This window comes from Oncorhynchus keta, chromosome 7 (genome assembly GCF_023373465.1).
Source record: "Oncorhynchus keta strain PuntledgeMale-10-30-2019 chromosome 7, Oket_V2, whole genome shotgun sequence".
In the NCBI taxonomy this organism is placed as follows: Eukaryota; Metazoa; Chordata; class Actinopteri; order Salmoniformes; family Salmonidae; genus Oncorhynchus; species Oncorhynchus keta.
The window spans coordinates 17,953,287-17,966,371 of NC_068427.1; the positions used below are offsets into that span (position 1 = coordinate 17,953,287).

The 13,085-nt window shown below is 42.2% G+C and overlaps 1 protein-coding gene across 5 annotated transcripts in view; it reads right to left on the reverse strand.

Annotated features, from left to right (window-relative positions):
- LOC118386109 (anion exchange protein 3-like) overlaps nucleotides 1-13,085 on the reverse strand; it is a 101,325-nt gene that overhangs the window by 27,678 nt on the left and 60,562 nt on the right. For all 5 annotated transcript variants that reach the window (XM_035773536.2, XM_035773538.2, XM_035773535.2 and 2 more), the window contains one exon: nucleotides 8,219-8,430. In XM_035773536.2, coding sequence (XP_035629429.2) covers nucleotides 8,219-8,430 — 212 coding nt within the window. The remainder of the gene's footprint in view (nucleotides 1-8,218; nucleotides 8,431-13,085) is intronic.

The following is a 13,085-nucleotide window of genomic DNA, read 5'->3' on the forward strand; positions in this document are numbered from 1 at the left end:
CTCGTAAAGTGCGCAGCAAATTCCCCAGTGTTGAATGAACACTGAAAGTGTGAACCCATATAGACACTGAACTGTGTTGAACTAAGACACTGATTAGTAAAGCTTTATTTGCATATTTCCCAGAGTGCCTTCCTTATCAAGTAAATTGTAGAGTTACCACCCATGACTGAATTTGTAAGTGACAGAGACATGGTTGTTGCATTCATAAGTTTTCAGTCCTATGAACTTTACAAAGTGCAATCCTAAGTGAATGTTGTCATTATATTGCAATCTATTTCATGAGGCCCTACACTCTAAACATAACAATGAGCTCTGTAAGTGTTGAATTAACACTTATTGGAGTAAAATTACCCCTTGTGTTGGTGTTAACACTTTTCAACATGGAATTCGAACCCGGGTCCAACAATTGTCAACCCAACATCTTAGTCATTGCGTCAAAAGATCTGAACCTCTTAATGAGGTCTATAGATGTTGGGTTAAGGTCGCTACAATATGCATGTAACTTTTGTATATACATGTGAATTCAAGCCATCATCATCATAACTTCCCAAAGTATTGCCTGTGATCTTGAGTAGCTTCTGAATGACCCATCTGTAGATGCTATCTGCACTCTGTGCCCCTCTAATACCCACTCTATGCCCCCCTCCTATGCCCTACATAACCCCACTTCTCTCCCTCTGTGCCCCTTCTGTGCCCTATTTGTGCCAATGAGTATGCCCTCGACAACCCCACTTTTCTCCCTCTCTGCCCCCTTTGTTTTCGATTCTACAATTACCAGTCTGGATGGAAAAGATTTGATACAGATTAACACAGTAGTGAACATAGTGTATGCCCTCGGTAACCCCAATTATTTGCCATAGTAAGCGACCAGTGTCTGTCTCTCCAATGTCCTCTGTAGCACCCTGTGCAGCTTCACCCTCTATAAATCCTCTAATGGCTCTTAGTGTGGAACTCATGTCATTCTGCATTCTGTATTCCACTGCTCTCTCTGTAGCCCCTCTTTTAGGACAATAGAGATATTGATCAATCAACATCATCATCTTTCAGCTGCAACACAGTCGACCACGAGCTTCCTCCAGTAGCTACGGTCACTAGCGAGGTTTGCAATTTGACGTGGTTGTGAATGATCAATAGGTGACTCTTCTATGGGCCCATTAGTAACCCTTGTCCCTTCTCCTTTGCATCTCTGGGAATGCTCTGTAGCTAGTTATATCCCTTAGGTAACCCGCTTGTGGCATCTATATGAACCCAGTAGAAGGTGTAATGTATATTCAGTATGTATTATCTATACAGAGGGGCAGAGACCATCACCAAAGTCAAGCAAAGAAACCAGATGATGAACCAGAAAACAGATGACACTTCTCTTAACACCTGTCCCCTTTCTCCCTCTTTCACTCTCTGATGAGCTCTTTGGGTCCATTCTGGTCGTCATTGGACACCAGTGCCCACACTGTCATTGCGACCAGCACCGAGGTAACCCTCACAGCACTACTGCAGAAGTGTCCAAATCCAGTGCCAGTCATAGAAACAACAGTATAGTTTGTCTGTGGGATTTCTTTCTGCTCCAGTAAAGGAGGGGCCCAGGACCGAACAGGGGCCACATGATCAATAGTTTAGCAGGGGACAGGGAGGGATAGAGAGGGTTCCAATTCACCCAGGCCAACCAAGCATTGGCAGAAATGAGCTTGTATTTATTGCTCCATACAATCAATAAAAACAACTCTGAATTCTCACTCATCAATTACCAATGTCAGGGCTTTCCACCAAAAGAGTTGAGTGCTACTCCTCCACTTTAGACTCACATTCTCCATTCGTTAGTATGGAAAAATGTACCGTTGCTCTGAAGTACTGTAGATGAGTGAATGGGAACACTGATGTATTTCAGCAAATGGAACCATTTATAGCCATGGGAAACAATGTGAGCTGAAATGTATGTCAATGGAAAAACAATCAATCAAATACTAACTAGCTGTATCAATAGTCATACTTTATCTCAGGCATAATTGAATGAGAACAAGGTAATGTATGTGCTTCTAAGAATAAAACAGATTCTAATATTGGCAAATATGATCCTTATTTGGAAACAGTATACAAAACAAAAAAAACAAATTCATGATTAAATTTTCCAGTCACATTTCATAGGCCTCTACGAGAGTAATTACCTGCAACATAACCTATGTACAGTGTTTTCGGAAAATATTCAGACCCCTTGACCTTTTCCACATTTTGTTACATTACAGCCTTATTCTAAAATGGATTTAATAAAACATGTTCCTCATCAATCTACACCCAATGCCCCATAATGACAAAGCGAAAACAGGTTTTTAGATTTATTTGCAAATTTATTGCAAATAAAAAACAGAAAAAACGTATTTACATATGTATTCAGACCCTTTGCTATGAGACTCGAAATTGAGCTCAGGTGCATCCTGTTTCCATTGATCATCCTTGAAATGCTTCTACAACTTGATTGGAGTCCACCTATAGTAAATTCAATTGATTGGACATGATTTGGAAAGGCACACAACTGTCTTTATAAGGTTCCACAGTTGACAGTGCATGTTTGAGCAAAAAGGTTGCAGTATCTGCTTGAGGGAGAATGTACACGGCTGTGACTATAACCAAAGAGAATTCTCTTGGGAGGTAATACGGTCTGCATTTTATGGTGAGGTATTCTAGGTCGGGGGGAACAAAAGGACTTGAGTTCCTGTATGTTATCACAATCGCACCCTGAGTAGTTAATCATTAAACATACACCCCCGCCCTTCTTTTTCCCGGAGAGATATTTATTCCTGTCTGCGTGATGAACTGAGAACCCAACTGGCTCTATGGACTCAGACAATAAATCCCGAGAGAGACATATTTCTGTGAAACAAAGTATGTTACAATCCCTGATGTCTCTCTGGAAGGAAATCCTCGCCCTGAGCTCGTCAACTTTATTATTCAAAGACTGAACATTAGCGAGTAATATACTCAGAAGTAGTGGGTGGTGTGTGTGCCTCCTGAGATGGACTAGAAGTCCATTCCGAGTACCTCTTCTCTGCCGGAAATGTTTTGGGTCAGCCTTTGGAATCAGTCCATCAGAAAGAAGATTCTCTGGTCTGCTGAAACCAAGATTGAAATCTTTGGCCTTAATGCCAAACGTCACGTCTGGAGGACACCTGGCACCATCCCTACGGTGAAGCTTGGTGGAGGCAGCATCATCCTGTGGGGATGCTTAACAGCAGCAGGGATTAGGAGACCAGTCAGGATCGAAGCAAAGTTGAACGGAGCAAAGTACAGAGAGATATTTGATGAAAATCTGCTCAAGAGCGCTCAGGACCTCAGACTGGGGCAAAGGTTCACCTTCCAACAGGACAATGACCCCAAGCACATAACACACAAGACAAAGCAGGAGTGGCTTAGGGACAAGTGTCTGAATGTCCTTGAGTGGCCCAGCTTAAGCCCAAACTTGAACTGGATCCAACATCTCTGGAGTGACCTGAAAATAGCTGTGGAGCAACACTTCCCATCCAACCTGACAGAGCATGAGAGGATCTGCAGAGAAGAATAGGAGAAACGCCCCAAATACAGGTGTGCCTAGGTTGTAGCGTAAAACCCAAGAAGAGCAGAGGCTGTAATTGCTGCCAAAGGTGCTTCAACAAAGCACTGAGTAATGGTCTGAATACTTATGTAAATGTGATATTTCAGTTTTTTTTTTAAATTAGCAAACAAAAAACATATTTTTGCTTTATCATTATGGAGTATTGTTTTTAGATAGATGAGGGAATTAAAAAAAAATCTATTTTAGAATAAGGCTGTAACCTAACAAAATGGGGAAATAGTCAAGGGGTCTGAATATTTTCCGAAAGCCCTGTATGTTGCAGTATGTTGTCCCCTTACACAGTTATCCTAACCTAAATTAGGTAAGAGAATATAATGTTACCATTGCTGTATTAAAATGAGAATGATGATAATAATGTGATAATAATCACACCTCCTGAATCCAAGTGCCAACACTCTAAACATAACAATTAACTCTGTAAGTGTTGAATTAATGCTTATTGGTTTAACATAACCTCAGTGTTGGTGTAAATAACCAGTTGAAACAAAGCCACACCCATCATTATCATATTTCCCAGGATGCTCTATTTGCACGTTGAGTTTCACAACTGTTAGTTTCAATATCTATGTTTTGATTGATTTATTAAACTTATGCTTCTCAAATATAAATGATAAGTATTTTCTAAACTAATCCAATTATGTTACTTGGACTTATCGCACCCATTATTGAAATGGTTGTTCCAATTTAGATGCTTCAGGTCGTCTCATATTGCAATCTTCCTGACCTTGGCAGACATTCTGAATCTAGGTTGCGGGTGATAAAATGTTCCAAAAATTGGTTATGCCCACGCTGGCTGGCTTTCAATAGGAATTACACATATATCTGTCAGGTTTGGGAAATAACCCAACATGTTGTGTTGTTCAGATTACCCAAACATGAGTTAATTTAACCACCAGTTGGGTTTTCATTCATTTCATTCATTAACTTTTAACAAACTCATACACTTCTGCAATCTTCATTAAAGCTACAAAGGTGTCAGTGTTTGACCTTAACATGTAAAAACAATTCAACAGAACTGATGAACAGGAATTACATTTACACTCACATGTGGCCAAAAAACAACTTCCTGAAAGTCACACCCCTACTAAGCCACGCCTCCAGTCTTCTAATCTGACCCGCTGGGTCATATCTCAATAACCCAGCATCAACAAACCAACCTTGCTCTTTTTAAAAATGCCTGCAACCCAGCAGTTTCTTTTTAACACGACTTATGAAATACACTGTAATGGGTTAAATAATTAAATGTCTACGATAACATACTCACTTAGGATCTCACTCGGTGAAGTCCATAAGACTGAAAATGGATGAATGCAACAAGCACTAAGCAGTGTGTTAAAACAATACTGTAAAGTGTCTACCCGGGTCCACACTCTCAGTGTTAATTTAAAACTTGGGAATTTGTTGTAAAGTGTTGTCCATTCTTCAATGACCACACACTGCTTCCCTTGGGGGGTGGGAGCCCTGGTACTTACGGATGTGCTCCAAGGGTCTGGGTTCTCAGGGGACCCCGTGTGGTCATGGATGGACTCCAGCAGGTCATAGTCATCGAAATCAAAAACAAACTCCTCAAAGTCCTCCAAGCCCACCATGTTGAACTTAGAGGTGCGGTCGCACAACCTCTGCTCCCTCGCTATGCTGGAGGAGCACAGGGGGACACTGGGGTGAGGTGTCCAATGTCCCTGATCTGTGAATGTTGGTGGTTGCCTTGGTGTTGGTCCCTTCTGAATAGGTGTGTTTGTCTCCAATCACCTCCTCTGAAGAGGGGGCTGGTGGTCCCTTGTTCTCTTGCCCCCCGGGGTCTGTCATCTCCTGGGTCGGCGCCGGTGTCTGTGGTGCCTCCTCCCCACCCTGCTCCAGGTGGGCGCCCTGCTCATCCAGGGTTCTGGTGATCTCTCTCGCCTGCTGTCTCTCGCCGAGGGGTTGGTGTTAGCTGTCAGCCGAGCCTGGGCGTCTTCTGTGTTATTCGTCAGAAACAGGAATAAAAGCAAAGCTGGAATAGTGGTTGCTGGTTACCAAAACACTATGTTCACTCTGCAGACTACTATGAGCTCAGGTGGAGGTTTTTGACCTGTTTTTTTGGCAGGCGTTTTCTGGCTGGCTGCCCCAGAGTTGATTCTATAGGTCCTATTCTGCACTAGCTGTTGTCGCTGGAAATCCACTCTACCAAGTGAGGATACCCTATGGAGTACGAACAATGGAAATGAGGAAAAAAGTGTGGGAGAAAAAGACTAAAAAAGACTAAAAACAGATGTTTATCTTCTCAGCGTCCTCCTAATTAGCCCCAATCCACCTCAAAAGCGGAAGAGAAATGTCACACTGCTGCTATCCTCCCATCGGCGCAGACGGAGGTGTAAGTGGTGTCGGTAGTAGAGTTAGTGGTACAGCCTCAGGCAGCGCAGGCTTGAGCAGGCAGAAGTGTAAAGTTCTGAAGGCCCCCCGTGCTGGTCCCACAGCAAGAATAACAGGGGGCTCGAGCTGTCATTCCAAAAGGAAATACAGACACAAACTGATCCGCTTTTTTTCAGACCTCCCTCTAACCTATTGGGCCAATTCAACCGTTTCCGTGACGCTGGCTGTCCATTGATCCTGGGATGGACACTTGGCTGGGGAGGGGCATGCTGGTGGGGTGAGGGCAGGCAGCAAGAGCAGAGTCAAGGCTGAATCAGAGGATCAAGAGGAAAGCATTGACGTGATGGCTCTCTTCTTCTCTCAGAAAACATCCACAAATCTGAGAAAATCATAATTCCGCAACACAGACACACAGTCACATACAGACAAACAGTAGGCATACTGCTGTTACACAGCATGGCACTCTGCTTTGGAGCAATAGCCTGTCTCCAGCACAGGTCTCCATGGAAACTGTGATTATTTCTAATAGTCTGCCACTCTTCGCCCACAACGGGTACCTGAGCTGAACACTGACCTTTCCTCAAACGTGTTTACAGTGTGTGCGCGCGTGCGTGCGTGAGCATGTGTTTCACTTGCTTAGAGGCATTCTGAACATAAGCACCAGTTGAATCTTCAAGACATTCCTGCTCTATAACATTGTCAAGCATAGTCACTAGTAATCCATATCACAACTATGCTCTAGCATTACCAAGCAGGGTCACTGGTAACCCACATCAGCCATGTTACTCTCAGTGAATGAACAAGTACACTCTCTGTGGGGCAATGGAACTCACAGTGCCATGGGCAAGATAGGCCAAATCTCTGTGAACATTTCAAATGGTTATCATGAAAGCTATAGTACTAGATTCAAATGCAGTGCTACAGTACATCCTCTATGTTTTACCCCTGGACGTTTTAAAGTTATGCTTGTTAAAAAACTATGCTAGGGCTTTCCCTACATAATGCCAGTTAACAATCATCAAACGCCAAACCGTAACCCTGTACCACATCAAACTATCATTGTAAACCACAAATATACTGCTGTGTGCTGTGACTGAATGACAATATGGACTCGTCGGAGTGGAAAGTGACGGGGAGGAGGTGGAACGGATATGAGCTATACGATATATGTACTATAGCCTGACATCTTACTGTCCTATCGCCTACATCTGATAGCCTGTCTGTTTCATAGTGGGTGCCCTGTTTCTTGTTCCATTTCCATCTGGTCTGAGCATCTGGTCAAGGCTTCCCTTGCTGGGTTGGTCATAGCAGGAAGGGCCTGGGGCAGGGTTGCTGTCAAGGAGAATCAGCAACTGATCTCCTCTGTTAATTATTGCCCAGGGATCGTGGAATGGGCCAGGGAGTGCTACCCATTTATTTGTCATAAAAATAAAGAGAGTCGCTAACCCTATATATACAGTACCTGTCAAAAATGTGGACACACCTACTCATGCAAGGGTTTTTCTTTATTTTTACGATTTTTTACGTTGTAGAATAATAGTGAAGACATCAAAACTATTAAATAACACATATGGAATTATGTCGTAACCAAGAAAGTGTATACATTTTATATTTGAGATTATTCAAAGTAGCCACCCTTTGCCTTGATGACAGCTTTGCACACTCTTGGCTCGTGGCTACTTTGAAGAATCGAACATCTAAAATATATTTTGATTTGTTTAACACTTTTTTTGGTTACTACATGATTCCACATGTGTTATTTCATAGTTTTGGTGTCTTCACTATTATTCTACAATGTAGAAAATAGTACAAAATAAAGAAAAACCCTTGAATGAGTAGGTGTGTCCAAACTTTTGACTAGTACTGTATATAAACAACATACCTTAAATATTATAACACACAGATTATATTATTAGACAGATGTGTAATATATTTTTACATCAATAATGCCCTACAATTGCATTTTTGTCTACACTTTTCCCCTTCAGGTACATGCTCTATGGCAGGGTTCCCCCACTGGCTCCCAAGTTATTTTAATTTTGGAAATATATTCCAAAATATTCCCACGCATAGGCTTTTGCTCCAGCCCTACATAAATACACCTGATTCAGCCAATCAAGGCACCGAGAAGCAGCTGATTAGTAGAATCAGGTGTGTCTGATTAGTACTGCTGGGGGTCAGCTCTCCAGCCCAATGGTTGGCTAGAGTGGTTGATTTGGGGACTGGTCCATTCTCTCTGTTTTAGTATGTGTGTGTGTGTCTTACTTTTCATGTCGTCCAGATCAGCGCTAGCCAGCATCTCAGCCTCAGCGTCGTCAGTGGGCACTTTCTGGTACACGGCTGTTTCCATGGTCGTCATACTACCGATGCAGATGCGCTCCCGCAGGTCATAACTGGTCCTCGGTGCAGGGTGGAGGGGACTCCTCCTGAACCAGCCACAGGTGGTCACACTAGAGGGGTCCACAGAGGGGGGGCACCTGGGGAAGGGAGGACAGTGGGGTTCACTTGAGTATGTGTGAAAACCATCGAAAAGATTCCTCCAACATTTGCTTTAGAAGTATGTCAGGTAAATAAATATCTGTAATCCATTGCATCAACTATCATGAAGGACAAACAGCCATAAACCATTACATAGTGGTGCTTTTTATCCCAAAGTATTAGAACTCGAGTATCTACTTTCTACTTTTTCTTCTTCAAAAATTAACATGAGCTCAGCCTATACTAACAAACATCTTGACTGGCACACACACACAGTATGAATCATCTGGGAGCGGTCAGATTGTTGGATGTAGTGTGGTCCATCGTGCAACAGAGGGCGCCAGAACACAGCACAGCAGCACAATATCTTCACCACAACACTGGCTTCCTCACAGGATGAGTCGTTGGCTGCTTTCACTCAGGCAACGATGGCATAACAGTACATGAAATTGTTACTACGTTTCTTGTTCACTGCAGCAATAATAATAAATCAGTGAGATTAACCGCCCTGCAGAGGGGAGAGACAATACCTGGTTTGCGTTCATTAGGCTCCAAACGGAAGAAAAACAAATTTACAATAAAAAATGCTCATGTTTCTTTTCTGTTGCAAAATGGTTTGCTACGTTGTGCCCTAATGAATATGTCCCTGGGCTCCACACAGTTCCACCTCCCAGGATGCTTCCATACATTATTCAAACCATTACCAAATCATTCATATTCTCATAGCTGTATGTCTTAATGAGCCAGATGCGTTTCCTCATACAGTACAGATCATATCTAGGGTACATGCCCCCCGAGACATGATTGTGACAGGCACACTTTGGCCATTTGAGACACATACAGTGTGTGTCTTGCAAAAGTATTCAGACCCCTTGGATTTTTTCACAGTTTCTTGTGTTGCAAAGTGGTATTAAATTATTTTTTTTATCAACAATTTACAGAAAATACTCTGTAATGTCAAAATGGAAGAAAAAAGCAAAAAATACAATACAAATATATATATATTTTTAAATGTAATAAAATGTATTAGTTGCATAATAATTCAATTCCCTGGGTCCATACATATTAGAAACACCTTTGGCAGCAAGTCTTCTGTGAGTCTTCTTGTGTAACTCTCAAAGAGCTTTGCACACCTGGATTGTGCAATATTTGCATATTATGCTATTCCAAATTAGTCAAGTTCTTTCAAGATGGCTTATACAGCGATTTTCAAGTCTTGCCATAGGTTGTCAAGCAGATTTAAGTCAAAACTGTAACTTGGCCTCTGTCTTCTTGGTTCTTATTCACTGTCTTCTTGGTAAGCAACTCCGGTGTATATTTGTCCTTGTGTTGTTGGTTATTGTCCTTCTGAAAGGTAAATTAATCTCCCAGTGTCTGGTTTAAAGCAGGTTTTGCTCTAGGATTTTGTCTGTGCTGAGCCCCATCCTGATAAACTCCCCAGTATTTGCTGATGACAAGCATACCCATATCGTGATGCAGCCAACACCATGCTTGAAAATAAGGAGGCAGTGTCTCAGTGGTGTGTTGGATTTGCCCCAAACATATGGCTTTGAATATAGGACAAAACATTTATTCCATTTGTATATTTGTGTTCTTTGTTTCACTTCATTTAAGTCATAATTGTGGAGTCACTACAATGCGGTTGATCCATCCTCAGTTCTCTCCCATCACAGCCATTGAACTCTGTAGCTGCCCTACAATCACCAATGTAACATCCCTGAGCAGTTAAATTCCTCTCATGCAGCTCAGTTCAGAAGGATGACAATATCTTTGAGGTGCCTTGATGGTTTAATACATAATGCACAGCATAATTATTAACTAAACCATGAAGATTAAAGATATTCATGTCGGATAAGTTATTGTTAGCCATCAACCAATCACTTCCCTTTTATATGAGGCATTTGAAAAGCTCCCTGGTCTTTGTAGTTGAATCTGTGCTTGAAATGAAATGCTTGACTGAGGGACCTTACAGTGCCTCCGGAAGGTATTCAGACCCCTTGACTTTTCCCACATTGTTAAATTACAGCCTTATTCTAAAATGTATTCAATTGTTTTTCCCTCAATCTACACACAATATGGTGTGTATATTGTTGACAAAAATGACAATTGAATCCATTTTAATCCCACTTTGTAACACAATAAAATGTGAAGCTCTGCGGCCAGCTAGCTCCGCCCTAAACTTCCGGACTTGTATCTGTGCTGCTGTGCTGCTTGTTACTACTTGGCTATCTGCCAAACTTTGCAGTTTATACTTTTAATACACTGAGCAACGTCTTCATTTCTTCCTCGCTCAACTTTTTTCATTTCACTTCGACAGGACCTCCACCAGCTGAATAAGCTAAGTAGTAACATTAACATCAGCACTATGCCATCCATTTGCAGTCGCTGTACTCATAATATACACAGTAACTATTGCCTTATGGTGAGAATAGACGTGTTGCAAGCACAGCTTCAGATGCAATCGTTAGGCAAGGGCAATTTAAGTGTAGGAAAGGATGAAACAGTTTTTGTGCCACCAGTAAGTACAGATAGTAGTAGACATCCCCTTGCACAGTCCCTGCAGCCTAACAAGTTTCTTAAGGCTTCTGCAAAGCAATGGTGTTGGCGTGCTCAACCTGTGTCGCTCATTCAGCCAACAAATTTTAATTTGGTTCCCCCCATTAAGCAACAAGTCGGAGTCAGAGGCCGCACCTTCTCAGGTCTCTCCTCCACGCATTACTGGGTCTGAGCCGCCGAAGCCTCCCACATTTGCTCAGACAAATTGAAAACCCTAGTCATTGGCAATATCCAGCCATACACTGTTTATCAGGGTGCAGTGCTACCAATGTAAAGGCTAATCTGAAGATGGTGCTGGCTAAGGCTAGAATATAGCGATATTGCTCTCCACCTCGGCACCAACAATGTTAGGATGAAACAGTCAGAAGTAACCAAGCTCAAAATAGCTTCAGCGTGTAAATCAGCTAGAAAGATGTGTCCGCATCGAGTAACTGTCTCTGGCCCCCTCCCAGTTAGGGTGGTGATGAGCTCTACAGCAGTCTCACAACTCAATCGCTGGCTGAAAACTGTTTTCTGCCCATCCCAAAAGATAGAACTTGTAGATAATTGGCCCTCTTTCTGGGACTCACCACAAACAGGACCTGTTGAGGAGTGACGGACTCCATCCTTATTGGAGGGGTGCTCTCATCTTATCTATCAACATAGACAGTGCTCTAACTCATCTCGCTCCCCAATGAAATAGGGTGCAGGCCAGGCTGTTAACCAGCCTGCCAGCTTAGGTAGTCTGCCACTAGCACAGTCAGTGATGTCAGCTTAGCTATCCCCATTGAGACTGTGTCTGTGCCTCAAACTAGGTTGAGCAAAACTAAACATGGTGATGTTCGCCATCACATCTCACAATTTTGGCTACATAATGTTAGATCCCTCACTTCCAAGGCAGTCATAGTCAATTAACTAATATTGATGTGATTGGTCTGACTGAAACATGTCTCAAGCCTGATGAATTTACTGTGTTAAATGAGGCCTCTCCTCCTGGTTACACTAGTGACCATATCCCCCGTGCATCCTGCAAAGTCGGAGGTGTTGTAAACATTTACAACAGCAAAACAAAAATCTAAACATTTCAAAAAAATAAAAAGTCTATGTTTTCATCTTTTGAGAATCTAGTCATGAAATCTATGCAGCCTACTCAATCACTTTTTATAGCTACTGTTTACAGGCCTCCTGGGCCATATACAACGTTCCTCACTGAGTTCCCTGGAATCCTATTGGACCTTGTGTAGTCATGGCAGATAATATTCTGCTGACTTGAATATTCACATTGAAAAGTCCACAGACCCACTCCAAAAGGCTTTCGGGGCCATCATCAACTCCGTGGGTTTTGTCCAACGTCTCCGGACCCTGGATCTAGATTTGTCCTGTGGACTGGCTGACTTTTTCCTCTTAGTCCTGGACTATCGGATCACCATCTTATTACGTTTGCAATCGTAACAAATAATCTGCTCAGACCCCAACCAAGGATCATCGAAAGATTCCTAGATGCCATTCCAGACTCCCTACACCTACCCAAAGGTTTTCGGGGTACAAAAACTAGGTTAACCACTTAACTGAGGATCTAAATTTAACTTTGCGTAATACTCTAGATGCAGTCGCACCCCTAAAAACAAAAAAACATTTGTCACAAGAAATTTGCTCCCTGGTATACAGAAAATACCTGACCCTGAAGCAATCTTTCAGAAAATTGGAACGAAAATGGCACTCCACCAAATTGGAAGTATTCCAACTAGCTTGGACAGACAGAACCGTGCAATATTGACGAGCCCTCACTGCTGCTCGATCATCCTATTTTTTCAACCTAATTGAGGAGAATAAGAACAATCCAAAATGTATTTTTGATACTGTCGCAAAGCTAACTAAAAAGCATTATTCAACAAGAGAGGATGGCTTTTACTTCAGTAGTGATGGATTCATGAACTTCTTCAATTAACTTCATTATCATTAGAAACTTCATGATCATTAGAAAGCTAATTGCGGACTCCTCTTTGAATCTGTGTGTTTCTCCAAAGTTCAGTTGTCCTGAGTCAGCACAGAAGTGCCATGACCTAGGATCAATGGAGACACTCACGTTTTTTAACCCTGTATCTCATGACACATTAAT